Source organism: Hippocampus bargibanti, linkage group LG03 (genome assembly GCF_051943395.1).
Source record: "Hippocampus bargibanti isolate YZ-2025 linkage group LG03, ASM5194339v1, whole genome shotgun sequence".
NCBI classification, from domain to species: Eukaryota; Metazoa; Chordata; class Actinopteri; order Syngnathiformes; family Syngnathidae; genus Hippocampus; species Hippocampus bargibanti.
This window is the reverse complement of record NC_142736.1, coordinates 24,328,979-24,353,934: the sequence shown is the minus strand read 5'-3', so window position 1 is coordinate 24,353,934 and position 24,956 is coordinate 24,328,979. Positions and strand designations below refer to the sequence as shown.

Below are 24,956 nucleotides of genomic sequence, written 5' to 3'. Positions count from 1 at the left end.
GCCTCGCCAGGTTTTCCACTATAGGAATGTGTCCCGGCAGATGGTCCGAGGTGAACGCTTGGACCCCCTCGCTGGGGGTGTACCGGGCCGACTTCACGTGCAGTGTAACAATAATTGGAAATCCGCGATCGGCCCTTCCTGCGGTTCAGTTCAGTTCTGTGATGTTTTTGAGGGTTCCAAAAAACATTGTCGGAATGTAAAAGGAGAAGGGTTGGGATATCACGAGGGGGTTGTTGTACATTTAACAGCTCTCTATCGCCATTTGGTGTGTCCCTTTGAGAGAAAAGTAGGAGGGGTGGAACTAGAAAAAAAAGTTGTGTGGGCAGTGAACCCCCCCCCCCCCCCCCCCCCCCCCCACCACAACCCCACTTTTTTGTGTTGGCCCTGGGGCGGACTTGTGGTGTGTGGAGGGAGTGGAAGAAGAGGAGCAGAGAGGGGCTTATTTGCATCTTATTACCCTGCGAGTGCTGGTCTCATATAAAAGCTTGTACTGGAGCGTCGAGCCGCCAGACACACGCACAGTTAACCCGAATGAAACCGAGGCGAACTTGCTTTCCTCACTCGGGACCGTACTTCATTAATTAAGTGTGGGGGTTGGAAACATCAAGGACGCCCACGTTTTTATTTTGCGCAAGATTATTTGGAATTATTTCACAAGGAATTTCCTCCAAGGATCATTCTGCTGCGGATTATTTATTGACCAAAATAATTTAAAAAGAAACTTGTCTGGGGAAACAGAAGACTAAAGAAAGTTAATTCTGATTGAAGGACGAGCGCATTAAACTTTCTCCATGTTTTTTTGAGTTGAGCGGCATCAACCTGTGGAGCTTTGAGCGATTGTTTTGAACCGGCTGTCAACACAATGGGACGCATGTGTCTGACTTTGGTTGTCACTCTCACCATTTTCACCTGCCAGGTATTTTCAATTTGATTTTACGTAACCGCCGTCTTGATTTCGTTTTTACTCAATGATTATCTGTAGATTTTATTTTAATGTTAACCCACCTAAATGATAACAGCCTTCTTATGGTTTACCGACCTGTTTTAATATCAACTATGTGTGTATGCTACGACTTTAGGTTTTGTCATCGGGGGTGTTTGAGCTCAAGCTGCAGGAATTTCTAAACAAAAAAGGGGTGTCGGGAAACGCCAATTGTTGCCCCGGCGGCGGGAGCGGCGGTTCGGCTCGTCAGCTGGGCCACCAGCAGTGCGAGTGCAAGACTTTCTTCCGGATTTGTCTGAAGCACTACCAGGCCAACGTGTCCCCTGAACCCCCCTGCACGTACGGCGGCGCGGTGACCCCCGTTTTGGGCTCAAACTCCTTCCAGGTGCCCGAAACGAACGCGGACACATTCACCAACCCGATTCGCTTCAATTTTGGATTCACCTGGCCGGTGAGTGACTCAAGGAATAATTATATTTATCTTTTTTTTTGTTATTTGGCGTGGCTATCGACATTGCTCCGAATTCCAACGCGTAGTTATGAATTTAAATAGAGCGATTTACAATTGTTATGATCTGGTTCAATTTGAGCAGATTGATTAAAAAAGTTGTAAAACACAGCAGATGCTCCCCAAATTGTGAGGGTCTTTGTCAGCAGCGTGTGAGAAGCTCTATTGTAGTAGAGTGTATGTGTATGTGGGGTTAGGGGGTCTTGGGGGGTGTCGCGGGTGCATGGGGGGTTGGGATTCGATCGGGTGTTGTTTTCACCAAACCCCTCTCTCCGACCGGGCGTGGTGGGAAATTTAACATCCTCCCGAGTTGGCACATCATTGGCAGCACAGCGTGAAATTCCGTCTCGTTTGCTTCGCGACGGAGTCCTGGTGCGATAGTAGCGGGGTCGTGAAAGGGAAGCAAGTCGTCGTGAGTCTTATTAGGATCCGAATCAAGAGTGTTCAATGAGGCTATGTAGTTTATTGAGAGGCGTTGCGATTGCCACCCCCCACCACATCCACCCTTTCCTCATGTGGCTTTGCAGGCTGAGCAGCTGTTGACTCTCCGTGTCTCTCTTTCTTTTCTCCCCCAGGGGACATTTTCACTGATCATTGAGGCTCTGCACACAAACTCCCTGGACGACCTGGCAACAGGTGGGTAACAGGCAGAGCAACAGCAGTGTAACCTGAAGACACGCCAGCAGGCAAATTGTGCCAATGTTGTCCTCTTTAATGACACATTTTCCACCTCATTCAAGTGATTGAAGCCCAAAAAATATCATGAAAGTTGTTCTTCTAGATAATGACATCTGATTGAATCACTTCATTCTGAGCTCAGTTATAGGTGAAGAAATAATTAAGGGTTGGGGTTCTTATAACGGTTGTAATCTTAATGGTAGACTCATCGGGTTGCATTAGAAAAGCAAACAAAAAGGTAGCTGTAACAAGATGTGAGATAAAGGGCACATTTTAAGCAGGTGCCACCTGCAAGTCTTATCTTATCACATAATGATAACACTGATGGTGACTAACGCATCACAGCTCAGACACGTGGCGATGAAGGAAAGTGTGCTTGTCACTGTGTAAAACACAGATACGAAGCCCCGCAAAAACAATTGTTGGAATTTTCAACCCTAATGATGATTGGATTGGATTGGATTGGATTGGATATGCCTTTATTAGTCTCACATTGGAGAAATTTACATTGATGTCATGATGTCATACTCTGCAGAATCAAGTGGGTTAAATACAAATGACCAATGAGTTGCTGTATGTGGCTGACTTCCACAGACAACCCAGATCACCTCATCAGCCGCATCACCACTCAGCGTCACCTAACAGTTGGCGAGGAATGGTCCAAAGACATGCAGACATCAGGCAGGACGGAGCTACGTTATTCCTACCGCTTCCTGTGTGACGAGCATTATTATGGCGAAGGCTGCTCCGTGTTCTGTCGGCCCAGAGATGATGCCTTTGGCCACTTCACCTGCGGAGAGCGTGGCGAGATCATTTGCAACTCTGGCTGGAAGGGACAGTACTGCACTGAACGTAAGTCCCGATTTGTTTATATCCAGTCAATCCACTTGGTGCGGTGATGTCCCTCCTGTTACTAATTTACATTGTATTTAAATTCACTGATAGTTGTCTACGTAGCACAGAACAAAGTACATCATATTGGATAATGCGTCTAAACCTGACCTCTGATATTGGCTTCAAATGGCATCCAGTAGCCATTTATAAAGTTAGCAACTCCAACCGTCACTTGGCTGTCGCTGCTGTTCAAGGACCCCCAATCCCCCCCACCCCTTCCCCGTGTCCTAATGCAAGGCCCGTGTGCAACAGGCGTCAGTTAGTTATCCCCAAGCACCAGAGGCCTCCATTCTAATGAGCCGCGGTGGCTCCTCAGTAATTCACACGCCGCGTGCCTTCCATTAGACCACTGGGGCCTCCTCACCCCCAAACCTCCTCCCCGATTGGCCAAGTGGGGGTCCTGCATTGTTGTGGCCCGAGCCGGTGATTGGCCAAGCGGGGCAGTGTATTGTTGTTCAGGGGGCAGCTGCTCGCTGTAAGGAGACAATGAAGCAGCTGTCTGGTGGTTTGCGCCACACAGACCAGCTGGCCTTGGGGAGAGTGGTGGTTGGAAGTGGGGTGGAGGTGGTGTGAGGGGGCGGGTGGTGGGCTGTGTGCGAGCAGAGGTGGGAGGAGCCGAGGAGGGATGCTGAAGGCGAGAAGCAGAAACAGGACAGAATGATGGGAAAGGGAGTAGAAACAGATCAGAGAAGGCGCTCTAGGTGTACAGTTGTATAGGTGGTGGTCGTTGGGAAGGGGGTAGTGGACAAGGCTGCATTAAAAAAGACTCCAGACCCACAGTCAAGAGGGAGAAAGGCTTCTTTGTGTGGGATGCTTTTGTGTTGGTGAGTAACCGTGTTAATAGAGAGGGCCCGTTGGCTGCTAGGGTGGCTTTGGACACTAAAACCCGAATCCCCACTACCCCCATCCTTTGGTATCCAAATCCACCATAGCAGCAAAGTCTTGAAGGTAAACAGTCCAGCAAATAGTGGAGGTCAGTCAAAACTAATAGTCTGCAGTGAGTGGTCTTTATCAGGAATGGACTGCTGAACCTAATTGCTCTTTTTGACTGCTTTGCCCTTGTGGCAGCTGTGTTTTTATCGGTCTCCTATGAGTGGCTCAACATATAGGATGAAGGACTGAAAGACAGGTGAATAATAAAGGAAATTGCGGAGAAGCCACAAAACAGCCCACAGAACAATGAAACAGATCAGGCCGCCAAGTAGATTTTGCCTTATTTCCCTTTTACTTTTTTTCCCTCTCTCTGTAGCAATTTGTCTTCCTGGCTGTGATGAAGATCACGGCTTCTGTGAGAAACCCGGTGAATGCAAGTAAGTTGAGAAATGAATCGTTGTCCTCCTATTTTGAACAGTAACTCACACGCGAATTTTCCTGGCTTTGTTACTAACTGCGTTTGATTCATGATGGCTTATAGGTGCCGCGTGGGATTCAGCGGTCGTTACTGTGATGACTGTATCCGTTACCCGGGTTGCCTCCACGGTACGTGCCAACAACCCTGGCAGTGCAACTGCCAGGAGGGATGGGGCGGCCTCTTCTGCAACCAGGGTGAGTATCTTGGGTTTTTGGTTCATTGCGTGCCAAAAGATTGCAATTTCAACAAAAAAGAATACGTGTTTTGATACCTTTTTTCATGCTGTTTTCAGATCTCAACTACTGTACACACCACAAGCCATGTCTCAATGGTGCCACGTGTACCAACACCGGTCAGGGTAGCTACACATGCTCTTGTCCACCTGGCTATACAGGTGCCAGCTGTGAGATCGAGGTCAATGAATGTTCTGGAAACCCCTGTCGCAATGGTGGTAGCTGCTCCGTAAGTATAAGAGACACCTGTCAATAAAAATGTGCACTGAAACAAGAAAGCAGATAATCATTTGCCACCTTTTTAATATAGGACAAAGACGGAAACTATCAGTGCACCTGTCCACTTGGTTTCTATGGCAACAACTGTGAGTTGAGCGCCAGTAGCTGTGCGGATGGGCCTTGCTTTAATGCCGGACGATGTGTCGACAACCCAGAGGGGGGATACTTTTGTCAATGCCCCATGGGATACGCTGGATTCAATTGTGAAAAAAAAAATTGACCACTGCTCATCCAACCCCTGCTTGAATGGTAAGCATTCCCGTTTGATCGTTGGAGTAGCAACATCACGAACACTGATAAATTAAAATTTATCAGTGATTCCCAAGCTGACGTTTTACTATTTTCCCTTCTTTAGGGGCAGAATGTGTGGATTTAGTGAACTCGTACCTCTGTCAGTGCACCGAAGGGTTTTCTGGTACCAACTGTGAGGACAGTCATAGCGCCCTCACTGGACATTGTCTGTCTTTTCCTTGTCAGAATGGTGGGACATGCCAGGAGGGATTAAATGGATATACGTGCACCTGCCCACCAGGTATGTTTCATATTCAAAATGACTTAGTTGTGTTGCTTTAGAAAGAAAACATTCACACATACAGATTCCTAAGACTGTGTTCTTGTGCAGGGTATACTGGCAAAAATTGCAGTTCCCCCATCTCCCGCTGTGCTCACAATCCTTGCCACAATGGAGCCACTTGCCATGAGCGCGGTGGTCGCTATGTGTGCGCCTGCTTGCCAGACTACGGCGGGCACAACTGCCAATTCCTCTTACCAGAAGTTCCGAAGGGTCAGCCGGTGGTGGATGGACCGGATCGACGATATTCCTCACTGGAAAGCGAAAGCTTTGACAGTGACGACAACGATGACAGCGGATTTCCTTGGACCGCTGTGTGCGCTGGAATCTTCCTAGTTCTGGCGATTCTCATCGGTTGCTCGGTGTTGGTGGTCTACGCTCGGGTCAAACTACAGGATCGGTACAGTCATCGAAGTGACAGCGTTCGAAGCGACAGCCACGAAACAATGAACAACCTGACGACCACCAACAATTGCCTCCGCAGTGACAAGGAACTTGTCACTGTCCTGACAACATCCATTAAAAACACCAACAAAAAGGCAGATTACCATTCGGAGCTGGCTGGTTCACTTGGTGGTCTGAGTGGGATCGGCGGGCTCAATGGGCTTGTTGGATCAGAAAAGCAAGGCTTCAAGACTCGCTACTCCAGTGTGGAGTATAACCTTGTCCACGAACTGCGACCTGAGGAGGTGTCACTGTGCAAACAGGAGGATCCCGATGTGCCGGAGGTGAAGTGTGAGCTGCCGGGAGAGTCTGATAATGAGGAAGCGTGCAGGAAAAGACACAACAGGTACACGGCGATCAAACATATTACAAACCCATACTTAGAACTGATATTGATTGAGTTAAATTCCCAATAACCCTCTGTCTCTGTCATGCAGTGATGCATCAGAAGCGAAACAAGTGGAAGAGGCCCCAAGCTGCAGCGAAACCATGTATTCACTATCCTACGATCTGAAGCAACACACTGCCAGTGACCTTAAATACCCATCATCCAGTGATGTCAAATACCAGTCAAGCTGTGATGTCGAATATCACTGCAACGGCAGCGGTGAGAGCAAGTACCAGTGCGCCGCAGACACCAAATACCAGTCTGTGTACGTCATGTCGGACCAGAAAGACGAGTGCTTAATCGCTACAGAGGTGAGATATAATTTCTTGCATACTGAGTAGACAGAACTTCAACTCCATCAGTGGGGCATTGTTTTGTCATGAAATCGCATCTAAAGATGTAATTTGTCTTTCAGGTATGATACTAATCAGGATCAAGTTTCAACCTGGTCCCTCCGGACAATGGTGGTCCTCGCTGACCTTGAGCAGTGCAGCTCAGCTTGTCTCCGGGAGGTTTTACTCCTACGGTTTGCTGCTGTTCCCTGGAATTTACCGAAGGATCCTGGAGCCAAGGTTACACTGAACTAATGCAGTCAGTGAATTTTGGACAATGATGACCCCAAATGAGGACGTCACTTTCATACTTGATTCTCAGTCCTACAAAGTATCTTCCAAGTACCTGAAGTAGTGCATGTCTTGTTCAAATTTGAAACTATGATGGACTAAGTACGCATGCTATCCAATAACTTTTACTGAAGGTCAATGGAAGAGAATCATAATACAGTATTGGCATCGAGGTGGATTCAAGGGAGCGTTGACCTGGATGATGAAATAATAGTACCGTGGAGTACTGATTGAATGAACAAAGTGGTACCTTTGGAGTACAGAGAGCTTATGAGTTGTAATACTGTGCTATGTGCTATCGTTGTTAAATACATTGTCAAAGCTGTCATAAGTGACGATGCATGTTCTGTACAGTGCTGCAGAGGACAGAGTGTAGATATGGAAAATGGTGGAAGTCTTTCCCAGGCACAGTCGTCTCAACTGGAGCCAATTTCCAAAAAGATAATTGTTTTTTTTTTTCAAGTGGACCGAATACACATCTTTAAGTCTGCAGCACTGACAGAGTGTCAGCTGAGCTGGTTCTCAGCAGAAACGTACAGTAGTGAAGACTCCAGTAGTGACTGCAAATTGATCCAACATGGATCCTGTTAGGCCATACTGGCCCCTGACCCTGTCTTTGGATACACAGGGCAACACTTTTGGTAAAATATTCGTGAATATTACAAGCTGAATTTTACATTAAAAAATCACTGAAAATCATCAAACACATCTCATGGTATATTTTACTACCACTATATAGTTCTTTGCCCCAACATCTAAGGCTAATGTGTGTCTATGTCAAATTACGAAGGAGTCGTCAGAACTACCAAGACCTCCTTGCACTATGGGGGTGCATATGTGTATCCTGCATTAATGAGAAAGTGTGAGCACAGACAAGGTCACCTGCGTCTTACAACTGTTAGCCAGTCATCATTTAGCTATCATTGATCGCCTTTGCCTGCTCATCATTGGTTAGCCTCATACGATTCATGTTTTTAAATGTTATTTTTTATTACTGAAACAAAGATGTTCTTTTAATTTAACTATTATTTGTGTTCATATTTGGTGTGATACTTTGTGTTGTAATTTAAGTATGATTGTTTTTTTATATGACAGATAACGTATGTATGTATGTATGTATGTATGTATGTATGTATGTATGTATGTATGTATGTATGTATGTATGTATGTATGTATGTATGTATGTATGTATGTATGTATGTATGTATGTATGTATGTATGTATGTATGTATGTGTGTGTGCGTGCGTGCGTGTGTGTGTGTGTGTGTGTGTGTGCGTGCGTGCGTGCGTGTGTGTGTGTGTGTGTGTGTGCGTGCCTGCATGTATGTATGTATGTATGTATGTATGTATGTATGTATGTATGTATGTATGTATGTATGTATGTATGTATGTATGTATGTATGTATGTATGTATGTATGTATGTATGTGTTAGGCACTTGAGACCACTGTAACTGTGTTGTATTTAAAGAAAATTCATATGTATGTACAGAGACTGTCTTTTTTTGCTGGAAAAAAGCTGGAAAAAAAGCGCAATATTTTTCCAAAATAAAAGAGAAAATTTAGTACATCAGTGTTGGATTGTGTGTTTCCATGTTAGCCGAATGTTCATCACAGGACTTTATAGAGGTCGATCCCCCTGATGCATGGAGAAAAACGTATGTGAGAAATGGAAACAATTTATTTCCCATGAGATATTTTAGGCTACAGTAAAGACAATCCAACAAATAGGAGAGGTACTTCTTGTTGCCAAGTGATAGTGTCATGGTATGTGTTTGTGTGTGCCTGCGAGTATGTTTGTGTGTAAGGGTGCAGAAGACTGTCTCCTTGCGGAACCACTAAATGAGACAAAGATACACCCCATAATCATGGACCAATTTGCAAGACCAAGAGTCATCTCTTTCCATGTATGTGTGTGAATGTGCATGGGTATGACACAGACATCACTTTATAATTTTGTTAGTTATGCGTCGTGACGGATTTGTGGAAGAAAAATTTGTCTGAAGAATGTCTTGAATATCCTTGTGTGTGTGTGTGTGTGTGTGTGTGTGCGCGCGTGTGCGTGCGTGTGTGCGTGCATGTGTGCGTGTGTGTGTCTGTGTGTGTGTGTGCGTGTGTGTGTGCGTGTGTGTGTGTGTGTGTGCGTGTGTGTGTGTGTGTGATCTTGTTTAAAGTGGAGGGATATTTTTAGCTGTAGAGGGAAACCGCAGTCTGGATTTAGTGCCGGTGGCCCCTGTCTGACTATGATGTGCGTATGTGTATGCGTCTGCATATGTGTCTTAATTCGTCCATGTGCATATACATGTCATTTGGTGACCACTGGGTGTGTAGAAATGTTCATCAAAGTAAGTAATTTGACTTGAAGTGTTATAAATACGCAAAGAATTTGGATGAAAAAAATGCACGCATCGACCCACAACATTTGGGCGGTGACAAATGTTCATATGTTGCCTCCGTAAATCCCTATGATGGATTGCTTTTCTGTACGGTGGGAGTTTCACAAAACACAGCAGTGACCATTTCAAAATTACAGCCACTTCATGTAGATAATCCATCATTTGATTAAAATTGCATATTTAAAAAAAAGTGTAATCCTAAAAAAAACATTGTAATCATGCACTGCTTTTTTGAGGCTAAGCAGTTGACCAACGTGGAGCTGAGTTTTTCATTCATGAATAATCTGCTGCATTGCCATCCAAAAGTCTCGAGTTAAGGAACTTATATTGCATAGAAACTTTCCATAATATTTGCCATCACCATGTAAGACACATTATCTCATATTTTGGATCAACAGCTACTCATTTTCTTCGCCACGCTTCAGTCATTCTCTGTTAAAAAAATGATGAAAAAAAATCTTATTGCACAATTTAAAAAAGTATTTCAAACAAAGGTAACCGATTCAGAATTCATTCTGTTTTGTATTTAACAATCATCTCATGGTGAGTTTTTCCAAAAGTCAGTGTAAAACTTAATTTGCATGTAGACAATAGAATAAGGTCAAAATGCAGAGAAAACAACTTGTTTTTGCATGAAATTGGTTAAAGATGTTCTGGAGTATGACGGCCTTCACACAATGATGTGAGTCAGGCGACACATTTGGAATGACCATGTGCGGCAGCAGGCGGAAGCGGTCACTGGGCCAGCACTTAGGGGCAATCGTGGGATGTTTTGCCTCTCAAAGACTGCAACTGTGACCGCTCAAAAAGTATTTGCTTGTATTACACAAGCGGCGAGTGATTGGTAGCACATGCCATGGTGAGCTTTTTAACGTAACTTTTTTTTCCACTGTGACAAAAGCTTTTTCGCTGAGTTGGATAATCACAGGAGACAGGCTTAGGGCCTATCTTTTGTTACCACTAGGCTGTCCCGTGGCCCTGAACAGCCGCACACACTCGCATCCTCCCTCTGGTGTCAATAGTCACACAAAGCCATGGTCACTGGATGCCATATGCTTCATAGAAAAAAAAGTCCTCTTTGAACTTCTGAAGGACGGAGCCCCAGTCCTTCATCCTTAAACGTACACAGACGGGCATCGTCTATGTGTGCTTTCAAGACAGAAAGAAATGGCAAGAAGTGAGCCCAAAGTGCAATAATCGATATAAAAATAAACTGAAACTTGTGGTTGCAGAAGTATGCACACCTTATAACTGAGCTGAATTCAGAATGAACTAAATCACATTCAAGCTCATTGTTAAATGGGAGTCGGTACACACCTGCCACCATTTAAAATCAGTCTTATTCCGATCGGATACATTTCAGATGTTATTTTCATTTTTCCTGAGGTTTGTTTTTACTCATTGCATATTCTCAAAATCACGCATATGGGAAATGTGTCATCATCCAAACAATGGCCAAACAATTTGGCCATAATTCTAAAGCGTCTGTCTACGGTGAAGCATGGTCATAGCAGCATTATGCTTTGAGGTTGTTTGTCTGGAACTAGTCTTAGATCAGGTGGAATTAAGGAATTAACAACATATTGAAATAACAGTCTGTTGTAAGCACAAAACCTCCAGCCAGAAAGCAAAGCAAAAAACAATACAAAAAAGACAGGAAAAGCCAACAAAAACACACTTAACTTTAACTGGGGCTAATCACGGGAAATATAAATGTTGGCAGGTGTGTGCTGACTCACATTTAACATAAAACTAAATATGATTGACTTATGTGTTAACCCATGTTAATGCTAATACAGTGCAGTTATTGGAAGGTGTATACACATATTCAAACATGTGATTTCAGTTGCTTATTGTTCTTTTCCTCACACCATAAAAAGTACTGTACCACATTCTACAATACTAGTCATTGGCAAATTTCAATTAATTAACCCATTTATGCCCCACGTGTTCATATGATAAATTCAAATGTATTAATGTTGTTTCTTGCCACATTAATTATTGTTAATTATATAGAATGTATGATTTTATGTAGATTAAAAAAAAAATCGGTGTTTATAAGAACACGTACTGCTGACTTGCATTAAAATGCTGATTTTCTTTTCTGTGGATTTATTTTCTATTTTCACGTCATACGTGTGCCAAGATATCTATTGCATGGCAGAATTTCTGCATATGATAAAACACTTTATAAAACTTTATAAAACACTTTCTATGTATCTCTTCAACTGCTGCTGTGGACTGCAAATTTCTCCATTGCGGGACGAATAAAGGTATTCTGATTCTGATTCTGATTCTGATTCTGATGTGGCAGGGGCCACTTCGAACTGTAGGAGTCTGCGGCTCCCGCCATATTGTGTGCTGTTGCATCATTTTGGTCATAATTTAATATTCTTTATCCATGAGAAAGAAGAAGGACAAAAACTTTTGTCTCCCAATGGAGAAATTTACAATTTACAGATGCAAAAAATGATGAAAAAGAGAAAGTAGGAAAGCAAATCGAGTAGGGGCATGCGAGTACAAAAACTAATTTTGCTATGTTATAATTATCTAAATAAAACAGAATTAGAACTGCACTTTTTCTTATGACTGTTCAGTATATCTGGTTCATTAATATCCTTCAAGAGCAGTTTAGCACAAAAATTTAGCATTATAAATCAAACATGTACTGTATGGAAAAAAAAGTTGTCAACGTTTGTCCCTTTCTTGCACATTCACTCAGTCCACACATGCCTTTTGTTGTGGAAGGTAGTAGGGCAGGACCGTATCCAATCCAAAGAACAGACTGTTTAAGTGCGTCTCTGCTATAATATGATTAAACTGTCCATTCATGTGTCTCTCCTCGAAGAAAATCTTAAATGACATTTTTTTTCTGTTTGCATGACATTGTGATTCTTACTTTCAGTGAAAATGGAACTACAGAGTTTTTGCAAAAGATTTAAGAACTTCTCCCCTCACCAGTGCCACGCATTGAGCCCCACCCGGCCTCCCTTTTTTTCTGTATCTTGAAATTGTAAAAAAGTAAAGCAAAAAAGTAGAATTTTAAATGATATCAAGCAAAACAAAAACTTTATGGAAGGAAAGAAATAATACATTATGTTTTCGGTAAAAGCTGGGTCGAATAAAATGAACAAAAATGTTTTCAATTGGAAGGGAATTTACAGATGTTTTGCATAAAATGACACTTCGTTTAAATGAGTGAAATAATTCAATTGGTTTTCTGAGGAAATACAGAAATCACAGTATTAAATTATTTTCACTGAGAGCAGCCTTGTCAGTTTAGAAAAATATTTTTTTTAAATGTGTTTTAATTTGGGCTGCACATTGGATGACTCGTTAGTACATCTGTCGACAGTTAAGAGGAGGTCATGAGTTTGAATCTGCACCCAGGCCTTCCTGTGTGGAGTTTGCTTGTTTTCCCCTGCCTGTGTACAAGAGTGAGACTAATTTTCAGCCCCGGTTTCAGTGCTCAGACGGGAATGAAGACATACACCTATTAGTGAGAATCACGAAACACTGGACACGATGTTGTTCTGTCCGTTTGTGCCAATGGATGGTCCTCACATGAGATTAGCCTTGATGTTGAGAGTGGTGTGGGAGCTGTGCCTCAGGGATGGGAAGGTTGTGAATTTGGGACACATCGTCAGTAGTGCTCCAAAGAATCATTGGGTGTTTCGGCCTTTCATCACGAGACACCCTCATCGATATCAATCAAAAACAGAAAGTTACTCCATCCAACACAATTTGCATGGCATTTATCTGAAATTCTAAATAACAATTTTATATGCTTATATGCTCCCAATCTGTTTCTTTAACCAAGTCTGATAAAATAAATAGTTAAACTGGGCAAATAGACCAAAAGGCGACTGACGTTTGCATCGTATTGTCTTGTCAAGTGGGATAAGACATTTTAACAAGGCATTTTTACGGAACATTTTTACAAGTACAGCAAAGTCTCGTTATATCGATATTCAAGGGAGTCCGAAAAAATATCGATATAACCGGGACTATCGATATATCCGACCCTGTTTGCATGTAATTTTCTCCGTGCGTGCATAGAAATAGTATCGATATAACCGGGACTATCGATATATCCGATATCGATATAACGAGACTTTACTGTACTTCCTTTAAAGGACAACCGACGTCTCAGGACAAGTTGTGTCCATAATTTGTAAAATGGATTCAAATGACTTCAACTGAGCGTATTTTACAAAGATTCCACCACATATGGCTATATTTTACGTTTCAAGACTCGCGATGAATATTCCGGAAGTCTTGTTTTTTAGTTGGTGACGAGTCCTCACCCTACGTCACTGAAGGAACACCCCTGACCGAAAAAAGGACACATTGTAACAGTCCTTCATCACATCAATGCATTTTGCTGTACTTTGGTCGGAAAACTTCGTGTAGGACCAAAAAGAGGCAGCAGAGGGCTCAGCCTGTGGAAACGGGCTGATTAATTCCTTACAAGGCTTTGTCACCATTTTCTGCCTTTTTTGGGTGCGACATTTCCCACCCCTGATGCCTCAAAATGACACGGAATAAATTCTTTAATCAATTGCAAACATGTATGTTTTCTTCTTCAGAACTATTTGAATCATATTCATAACTGGATGAGCATATTCTCCGCATATCTGAAGCCATTGTTTTGATTCTCGAGCAAGGCAAGACATCTTGCCATGACACAACGAACAAGGGGGCGGGACCTTCTGAAACTGGCCAGTTCCGGTTTCAAATTGAAGTACTTTTTAGACACTTTAAGTCGTTTTTATTGGTGTTTTGCATTTGACTAAAAATATCATACTGCGTGTTTTGGGTATTTTAGATGCTATAAAACGTTTTTGTGATGTTAGTTAGGAAACAAAAAAATGACGTTGGTTGTCCTTTAAATACTCTTATATTGATACCTACGACCCTAATTTCCGGCAAATACATACCCAACGGACGCTAACTTGAAAGAATGACCGTAAATGTAGGGATTTCCCATCACTTGTTGGAAGTAACGCTTTTCACTGTATGCATCTTACATATATTTTACAAACATTTTGTAAAGAGAGTGTGAAATTTAGTCAATATGTTTTCTCTTTCTACTCTGTCTTCCTCCCATATGCCAAAACACATGGTACTTTTGTGAACTCCATACAGTATTTTCCTGGATCTATTTTCTAATTTGAGACTGGCTTGTAGTTTACTTTCAGTAAAGGTTTAACTAATAAAGTGCTTGAGCTAGTTTTTTCAATGCACAGTTAACACAGAAACCAAAAAAATATAGTTCTACCCTCAAACAATACCCCCCCCCCCCCAAAAAAAAAAAATATATTCATATTCATCATGCATTGACTGTGATGTATTATAAATAGCGGTGAAAGAGTGCATAGCCACCAGGTTTGTCCACCCAGACGCAACAGCAGGTCTCCGTACAAGCTTCAGTGGAGATGACTACATTGTTGTTGCTATTGTTAATATGTACCAGATAATTAAGACCACTGTGGATTTGATCAAAAAGAGTAAACTTGAGCCCATCTGGCTAAGGTGACCTACTTTTTCTAGACGTATCGGAGAGAAAGATAGTCCCGGAAACAACTGGCTGCTAACATGTTCTTCTACTTAACTGCGCAGAGCAGGCCAGGATCTGTTTCTGAAACCAATAACAGTTAGTTTTTCGAACGGGCTACAAACCTTTTAAAATTCTGTAAATTGCCATGTAATCAATGGTTAGGAGACAGGGCCTGCAAGGCTTTCTCTGCTGGCCTAAACACGACTAGGAGCACTGACCTACATTTACAATTTACGGGACATGAAATTGTGGGAAATTATTTTCATCAGGTTGTTATCCTCATTTCATTGCCATTCGCTCAACTGCCAAGCCTCCAGGTGTACATTTGATATTTTTCCATGAATTATTTTATGCCCAATTCAGTTTCTGTGTGTTGCCATTGCAATGTAATCTGCCCAACGCCTTCACAATCACAAGTGCTCCAAATGACACGTCATAAGTTAGCAAAAATTCATTTTCAAGATGGACTTTTCATGAAAAATTGCACGTGTGACTATAGGTCAGCAAACACAATCTTTCGCTTAAGCAGTGTCCTTGTTTGAATTGAGAAAAGATACATACACACAAACTCACTTACACCCAACATATTATATATTGTAATATATATATATAAAATATATATTGACCCTCCCTACTTTCAAATCTCACCTCAAAACCCATCTGTTTAAACTTGCTTTCATGGTCTACTTTAATCTGCTATTTTATTATTTATTGTTTTATTCATGGTTTTATTATTTTATGTATTGTTTTGTATTGTAAAGTGTCCTTGGGTGTTCAGAAAGGCACTTGGAAATTAAATGTATTATTTTTTTTTTATTACAAATCTCCCGACACAAGAAAGTAAATATAATGAAAGAATGTCATCTATTTTATTGCTGTTACGAAGAAATAATTTTTGGACCAATGACATTAAATTGGATAATTTTACGTGATTGGCAATCCATGTGCTAATGGGATGTCTGGGGAACTATTGTTGGAAATTGTGTTTAAGAGACATTTGGCATTCCTATGCCAGAGTTTAATTCAATGAACCCATTCAATGCACTTTATGTAACACGCACATTGATCCTGATTGTCTTTCTACTGATCTGATCAATATTAATTGTCAAGCGTCATCCTTCATTTTCTTTCCTAAAGACTTTTTTTGGTTTTGTTTTCATTTCCTGTTTGCTATTCAGGTCAAAAGAAAAGCTGACTTGAACGTAGAATCACATTGACCAGCCTCATCTCTCCAATATTTATTTATTATTTATTGTCTATTTTATTAGCATCACAATTTGTCACCAGGTCAAATCTCCATGCAGAGCATCAATGACTCCAGATTTTTAGTGCCGAATCTTGTGGGAAAATAGAGATTTCTCTCTCAGTCGTGCTCTATTGTTGCTCGTGAACAAACGAAGTGACCACAGCAGCCCGAGTCGCACAATGACAGACAGCTTATTCAGCGACTTCATCTGTCGCCATTCCCCAGGGACTCGACTCTGATCTTTTCCCAGAGCTCCATTTCTCTTGTTGACTTACTGATTCTGGCTGCGCCCCTCCTCCTTTACTTTTTTTGTTTGTTTCGCTCAAACGCAACTAATATCCACCCTAATCTGATCCTATGAAATGTTTTGATTCCACACTGCGCCAAAAGCTCCTGATCCTTCAAATGAATAAGTCCACCACATCACAGATGATTATATTTCATGTTTTTTTCCCAAATACTGTTTATTGTCATCTCTCCCTCGGGGATTAAAGTGGTTGTAAAGACAGAGTCATTCCTTCAGAGACACCAGCTTCCATCAGCACCTTCTGGCCATTAGTGGTGCATCGTGGGAACAGCTTGGAAGGGACAATGATTGGCTAGAACAATGAGGCCGCGCAAGGCAACACAAAGGGCACGCCCACTGCATGATGGGAACAAGTAGTGGAGGAAGCAGATGTTGCCACAGAGGACACACAGGAGGAGAGAGAGCAAAAGAGTGTGAGAGAGAGAGAGAGAGAGAGAGAGAGAGAGAGAGAGAGAGAGAGAGAGAGAGAGAGAGAGAGAGAGAGAGAGAGAGAGAGAGAGAGAGAGAGAGAGAGAGGTGAGAGAGAGAGGCGAGAGAGAGAGAGAGAGAGAGAGAGAGAGACAGAGAGAGAGAGAGGCGAGAGAGAGAGAGAGAGAGAGAGAGAGAGAGAGAGAGAGAGAGAGAGAGAGAGAGAGAGAGAGAGAGAGAGAGAGAGAGAGAGAGAGAGAGAGAGAGAGAGAGAGAGAGAGAGAGAGAGATAACAGATGTCTACCTTGTTCTTTAGATTTGTATTATTTCTTAGTAAGCAGCTGGTGAGATGAGACCTCAATACCTGACTGGTATGTCGATTGTGGGTTGGTGTGGAATATTTCCTGGCTATATTAGGCCGTCAGCCATCTTTAGGCAGATATCCATTAATTGACAAGTTCTCCAGATGAAGATTTTTTTGTCCCTTAACATCACTTAAATTGTTAAAATTGTTATATTGATGGGTTCCTGGAGTAATGACTAATCATGACAAATATCGCCTTGCTTGCATTGTACATACAGGGAATGATTTGAATTCATGCAGTAGTATTTCATTTTAGTCAAGTCTTCAAAAGTAGCCCGCAAAGTCCACAACATTATAATATCACAGTCAAATTGACCCTTGAACTTCATGGTACACAATGCTATCACCTCATCATTTTACCTTATAGATTATTAATGTCAAGTGTGGTCATAATCAGTGTATGAATTTGGCGGTTATGGCCAAAAACATGTTTTTTGGAGAGACCACAGTGACTTTGACCTTTGGACTTTGACCACTGGCCACAGTCTCACGTCTAAGAGGAGGTTAGTGTCACATCTAAAAAAAGTGCCCTCAAGGCCTGAATCTAGCCCGACGGAGTGGGTGGAGTCATTACGGAGTGGAGTGGCTGATCCGGTGCGATTTATGGCCGTGGGGTTTGCGATGGAATATATTTGCTTTTGTGAAAACATTTGCGCCAGCCAACACAGACTCTTTAGTCAAATGTCCAGAAAAGCAGACTTAGATAAAAAGTATTAGGAGACATGCACACGCACATGCACACACACACGGACACACAAACTAGCATGGTTGCAATCGGCTACATCTGACTTCGTATGTGTTTTGGTTATTAAAGCCTATGTGAAAAGACACGTACATTTTGATTGACCATTGCATTTACGTCTTTAACACATTCACTGCCATTCCCGAATTTTTTCGGGGTTTGGTTTTTCTTGCAGGGGAGTGGGTGCTGATAAAGTGCCGGTCAGACCTCAGGCAATATTTTTCCCTTTCACGAGGGGACAGCATTTGCCTTTTGAACAGCCGCCCCTAATTGCACCTCATATTACTCCAGACCCATATAACTTAGGAATGAACTATTTATTTCTGAGGAAAGAAGAGAGTCTAAGGTTTCTTACGCTGCATTGAATATTGATGTAGTCCTTAAACTCAATATTCTATGGGTCCTGGAATTTGAGTGAAAAATTAATCACAACACAATCACAATCAATGAAAACCTAGCACATAGCATGACAGTTAAATGTTTTTGGCCACATTTATGGGATACTGTTTATGTAAGCAAATTTCTCCAAGTCCTCAATTATTATTACATTTCTTCACCTCATCAAGACTTTATGAGAAATTCTTTGCCTCTCTGCTTTATGAGGGCTCAAGAAATTATACACAGCTGTGGTGAAGTATGCCTTTTGAACACACACACAAAACATTGTATTTTCTTCTGTTGTGGGCTGTTTTTTTTCTTCCGGCTGCACGAAGCCTAGTCAATACTAAACAGGTTGATTGGATTGGTATAAAAGTATGAAAAACAATTGCAATGAGCTACAACGGAGATGGGGAGCCAAGTACCTCGATTGGGTCAAGCATTTGTGACTTCTGACCTCACAAATGGATGGCTGGCTCTGCCAACATCTTGTCGAACAACTTCCCAGTGCAGGGGATGCCATGAGAATGAACACTGCAGATTTTCTTCCATTTTCACTTCCTGTAATGTTATCCCGATGCCTTTGTGCGCAATGTGTCTTTCTTTGTGTTTTATTCTGAACGGGATGTCCTCTCAATTCACTCGTTACAAATTGACCAACTGTATTTTTATGTTCTTTATTATGTACCCTAGTCTACAATGTGCTCATGTTATCGCAACCAGCCAGACACCACATTCACACAATAAAAAAACAAAACACTGAACAGCTGACGGCGACAAATCCTCTTGTGTGACAGTGCCACGAGGGAAAAGTTGTCCCTTAAGTAAGTAAGTAAATTGGGTTGCCCAGGTCGGCTCTATTGAAAGAAGAGGTGTGGTCATGATGGAGTAAAGTGTGCACTGGGATGTTTCCATGATGAGATGCTTGCATCCGTGTGTACACTCTTTGTTTTCATCTGTGTGGTGTGTATGTGTGGGAATGGATTTAGGGTCTGACTCCTTGATTAATGGCCAGTGTGTGTATGTGTGAAAATGCTCCGGGTCCTGTTTCCATGCTAATGGGTAGCAGCAGATGGGAGAGAGGTGGCCCAACCAACAATGAACAAACCCACCAGCAGCCTGACTTCAGACGCTCCTGTTGGATGATTACAGGGCTCCGCTTGACCATTCTCAACTGTAGTTGATGTGTGTGTTGGGAGATGGAAAGAGCAAACAGGCAAGGAAACCCATCTGATTTATCGGGTACTTCAAAACTTGGAGGAAAAGAAATTATTAAATGCAGTAAATGCAATGCAACTGTCTATGTCCATTACCATCAAAAGTGAGCAGGAGTCGGTCCAAATTGACGAAGAGAAAGGCAATGCAGGACCTGAATTCATCGCCAGCCAATCACAGGGCACACACAGACTAAAAAAAAACATTCACACTGATATCAAGTACAACTTTTCAGCAGTGTTGGGCCGTCAGGGACTGCAAGACCTTCTCTGCTGGACTAAAAATATCTGAATCACAGACTAATGTGAATAATTCTTTGCCCTCGAATTCTTATTAAATAATTCCAAATTGTCTTTCAGCATCCTTTCATTGCTTTTCCCCTGTTGTGCTGCTTCCCGAAGTGTGTTTTCATATTTAAATATTTAACCAATCACATTTCAGCCATCATTCATCAGGGTTAGAAATCTACCTGTATGCCTTCACAATCAGTTCTGCTGGCCCTGGAGCATAAAAATCAATGCAGATGGAACTCTTGCTTTAACCAATCAGAGCTCGAGTTGGCAACCCAACAGAGGCCTGCTCTGAGGCTTTGGCAACATCAGAGTTTTCGCAAATTGTGATTGGATAGTCACATGTGACGTGTAATAATTCACACCACACTCGCAGTTGTGGAGTGATTTAGACGTTTGGCCTCGGAGTGAAATGCACGGCCTGCCGCTGCCTTTCAGTGAATCCAACAGGCAAGTTTTCTGAAACTGAGGAAGCCAGAACAAATCCATGCAAGAACCTTCAACCGAAAGAATGATCTCACCACTCACCCACTGTGTTACTATTTAGTTTTAGACTGATAAAGATCCCCTACATTCGGGAGAACTGCCAAGTCTCATGACAACAAAAAAATGAATGAACATAAATCAATGATTTGGTGAACTCTGTCTTGCGTCTCAGTTGTGTATGTGTGAGTGTGTGTATGCGTGTGTCAGGGGTTTAGGAACCAGCCCTCTGAAAAAGCACAAATCCCGCCTTCTAAGATACCACTGATAAGAAGTGAGACGTCCGTGTGTGTGTGTGTGTGTGTGTGTGTGTGTGTGTGTGTGTGTGTGTGTGTGTGTGTGTGTGTGTGTGTGTGTGTGTGTGTGTGTGTGTGTGTGTGTGTGTGTGTGTGTGTGTGTGTGTGTGTGTGCGTGCATGCGTGCGTGTGTGTGTGTGTGTGTGTGTGTGTGTGTGTAATGTAGCCTATTAGTGTTAAAGGAATCTACCTGTTTCCTGTCAAGTTTGCTTTTTAAAAATGTTCTCTCCTTAATTTAGAATCCCAATAAATGTAGTGTTTCAGTCTTGGTTTTCTCATTTCCAATTGGTCCTTTTATTCAAATAAATTTCAGTGTAACTAAGTTTGAGATGAGAGTTAAAGGTTCACAAAGACTGGAATAAAGGTCACCACACACTAAGGAAAACACACACTCACCCGCGTCCCGAGGAATGCTGTTGGAGTAACAGCGAACAGGAAATAGATTTCCAGAGACAGGAAGTATCTTTGTGGAGAAAGGAAGTGTTTGCCGGAATCCGCCCTCTGTCGACTGGATGTGGAAGGAAGGGGGGCATGGATTGGGAGGGGGAGGGCAATTAAAAGTGAAGTCAATGAATCTGGTCATAAATAAAAGAATTTGAAACAAAAATGAACTGCATATTACATATGGGCTGCCTTTAAAGATTCTTGCATATGACAGTCACAATTTTTGGTGACTCTTGCAGATTCATAGCTCGAGGTGAAAGTTAGTATGGCAAGATACAATTTGGGCTGATTATTTCATGAAATTTTATTTCAAATCTAGCTCGATTTTGACGATTCCAAAATGTCAAAAAAAATCAAAACAAGCGAATGCTCCGCATTCTCTTCTAGCATAAAAAGGTGCTACTTGGCTTCCAAAAATTCACATAGCTTATCCACAGAATAAGAAAACAATAAACATTTTATGCTTCATATATCTGAACAATCTTCTAAATGTTAGTTTCTGAGGCAAAACATACAGTATTAAATTTGACAATGCTGCCAAAGATTCAATATTCCTTTTTTCAAAATATGACCGTGCCTACATGTTGTCTTGCAACAACACACTTCCTTGTGTACGCCGCAATAATAAATCAATGGAACGACTATTTCTAACCTGTGGTGGTGAGGAATCATTCCAGTGTGACTCAATTGATAAATTCATCCATCTTTATTTTACACCAAAAATAACTTGCAGCATACACATTGCTTTGGACGTAGTTTTTCCAGTAAAACAGCTCAACCACAACTTACTTTATTGTCAACTAAACAGCATTTAACCCCATTAAAAATTCCAAAAGTGCTCCTGGCTGACCACCCCGCAACCCTCCCCCCTCCCAACACTGTCCACGCTGCTTACACGGATGCTTGACATCCAGGCAGCGCTTGCAATCATACAAACTCCCCAGGGAGCGAGCTTAAGGTGAAATGTCAGGGGTCAACACAGTGTGTGTGTCGGTATTGGTGAGTAGTTGAGGAAGTTTGAGGAGTTCACAGCAAGAGTTGAGTGCCACACACATGCGCACATGCACGCTCACATTCCCATTCAGTACATTCAGGTACAGATTTGTTCCAGACTGGAACTTCAAGTTGCATTTTACCGCCACAGGGAAAAGGAAGGTGAACGTCTGCTTGTGTACGTGTTTATGTGCAATTGTGCGTATATAGATAGAGATGACACTCAATGGACAGATGGTCCTTTGTGACTGCTGACACCTGCCAGCTGCTCCTCTTTATCTCCTTTCTTCTTTGAACCTCTTCTCATCTCATCTTTTGCACCCACAATGTACAACTAATTCAGTGTTTTTTAACCATTCTTTTCACCACTGTTCATGACCAAAGGTATGGGGAAGATCGGCTTCAACCTGGAGGAGGGAGAATCAGTATAACTTTGAAAGAGTGAGCCAATTACTTTTTTAGTTAACTTTATAAATAATTGAGAATTGTTATTACTTGGTTCAACATTCAATTGAAATTGTATTCAACGGGGAGTGTCTTTTTCTAAATTCTTGTTGCTATGTGAGTGTTGTATTGAATAGAAAACAGCTGCCTAGAGGACTGTGTGGATGTTGGCTTTAGCTGCTGTCATGTTGTCCTTCTGGCTTTATACTAGTTGACAGTGTATACTTCATTTTCCTTCATTCTATTCCAAACACACTGTTAAATAGTAACACATATTCAATATTTTTTCCATATGATTTGTTTACTGTAAACACAGACAGATCGCTATACTCTTATTAGACTATTAGTACAATATTTTTAGCTCTCAACACGCTATACTCGTTTAGATGTGTTTATATTACTTTAAACGTACATTTTAAGACCCCCCAAAAAGTTATGTGCTGTAAATGATCCAGAGAAAAACACGACTAGGGTTTAAATAGGGCACCTCTATCTCTTTTTTTGCGCCTGTCATGGGCAGAATTTTAACCGCCCTGTTTGTTCAGCGGAAAGGTTGGTGCGGGTGGATGGAGGCATGGCTGGAGGAGCCCGCGATAAGAAGAAAGGAGCTTCAGCGCAGAACGCCGATGCACATGTGGAATTGTCGCGGCTCGGAATTGAAGCGGATTTACATGGGACAGGAAATGTGAAACAATGGATGTGTCAATGGATGCTACAGGTTTGTGTTTGCTTTCAAAATTTAGCTAATAGCAGATGTTCTCATTACACTATGACATCCCTGATCCATTGGTGAAAAGGATGCTTTGATGCTCTCCTGTTCCATCTATAAATGCTTCATCCAACAAAGAGCGTGCAGAAAGTGCTTAAGATTGAATGACTTTGTCTTGTCATATTCTTTTGTTGTTGTTCATTTACTTCAAGATGGCGCCGCGAGAGTAGATGGCCTTCCAGCAGCTCCTGTGTTTTGGTTTTCTACTTCTTACTTTCCTTTCCTCTTCCTTCCATAACTTTGCTGCTGTGAAATGTACATTTCTCCACTGAGAGACAAAGAAAAACTAATCTAATATAATGTAATCTAATCTATATCACAAATTTGACTTTTTTGCACGGTTTGTCTGGAACTGTAAACATTTGTCTCATTTAAGAAACAGATCAACAAGAATGTTCAGAAGGATCAGTTTTAGACATTGGAGTGGTACGATCCCCCTCACAGCTGCTCTAAGTGACCCTCTACTCTACCCTCCTGGGGGGAAAGCAGTTGGAAAAGATGATGGAAACAGGAAGAGAGGTCTACTGTGAACATGTCGTTTTCCCTGCTGGGTGACACGTGGGTTTTAAAAGAAACTGAGAGAATTCCAGACTCATTCACGCGGCCTGAGAAAACAATTGCGTCTGCTTTGCTGGCTGTCACTCTCGCTCCTCGCTGTCTCTATTCCGGACAGTGGCTGTGAGGGGACAGCTGGCTGGCAGTGTACATGTGTAGTTATCTAGCATTATATGTGCTTCTCTTTTTCTTTGTGTATGTGTGAGCCTATGAGGTCACGGGTCAAGCGGCAGTTCACAGACAGCGACATTGTTCCCCTCTGAACAGGAAGGGAGGGCACTGTCCATATGTTGTCTTCACTCACACGCTCACATACTCTATCTCTCTCTCTCTAACACACAATTTCCATAAGGTACACACCAACGTCCTCATTGGCTCACACAGCACACCGTCATGGCATCCAGATGTTGAATGGGATGTGAAGTTCAGCCAATGGAAAGAGCAGATGAAAGGGGTATGATTACAAAACACACTGATATTAAAATGTTTCTTTCAAATCAGATATACTACGATCACTGAAATGTGCATGCAGACAAGTACATGTCACATTGTAGGGAAACGTGACTATGTATTTTTTTTACCTTCAATACAAGAGTGATTTTTTGGCATTCTATAAGTGTGACATAATTCATTGTAGCCACGTTTCCTGGTGAATACATTAGCCTGATATGCCTTGCATTGCTTAAGAGCATGAAATGATAAAGTATTCTCTGAATATAGGCTCCGCCACTTTTATTCCCACTAGGACAACGCAGGTGCAATCAATTCAATGTGGTGAGTTTCATCATGTTTTTGGTGACCGTGGAAACACGTTAGTCCTACAATTCAAAGTCTCCACCAAAATATAAACAAAATAATGAATTACATTTTTGGACCCAAATGGTGGCAAAGCAGCATGCTGACGATTGTGAATACCCCCGCCCCCTAAAAATGAGTGTTGACAAATGCTCATTTCTTGAAAGTTTCTGAAAGATTAATTTGAGAGATTCACTGAAATGAATACAAGTTTGGCTGAGAGAGGGACTCAAACGTAACAAAAGCCAACAACAAAGGTTCAATTCTGTTGGTGGATATAGAGGAGCAACAACGTTGTGCTCAGTGTTTTGTAATTTGTCTCCACTCACCACAACAAAAAAACAGCAAACACAATATAACT

At 42.0% G+C, this 24,956-nt stretch overlaps 1 protein-coding gene and 1 long non-coding RNA gene across 2 annotated transcripts; one reads left to right on the top strand and one right to left on the bottom strand.

The window, feature by feature from the left end:
• Positions 1-511: 511 nt before the first annotated feature.
• On the top strand, positions 512-8,067 carry dldh (dihydrolipoamide dehydrogenase). The gene is given in 13 exon segments (XM_088992718.1): positions 512-916; positions 1,080-1,394; positions 2,027-2,087; positions 2,724-2,981; positions 4,273-4,333; positions 4,438-4,568; positions 4,667-4,836; positions 4,918-5,094; positions 5,096-5,135; positions 5,242-5,418; positions 5,509-6,247; positions 6,339-6,600; positions 6,705-8,067. Coding segments are annotated over 13 exon segments (2,451 nt in total). The 5' UTR covers positions 512-862; the 3' UTR covers positions 6,711-8,067.
• LOC148900765 (uncharacterized) lies at positions 5,729-21,093 on the bottom strand. Its single transcript, XR_016114501.1, has 3 exons — positions 20,992-21,093; positions 6,006-6,197; positions 5,729-5,846 (listed from the first exon to the last, which is right to left on the bottom strand). It is a non-coding gene; the product is annotated as an uncharacterized LOC148900765 (long non-coding RNA).
• Between the last annotated feature and the right edge of the window lie 3,863 nt (positions 21,094-24,956).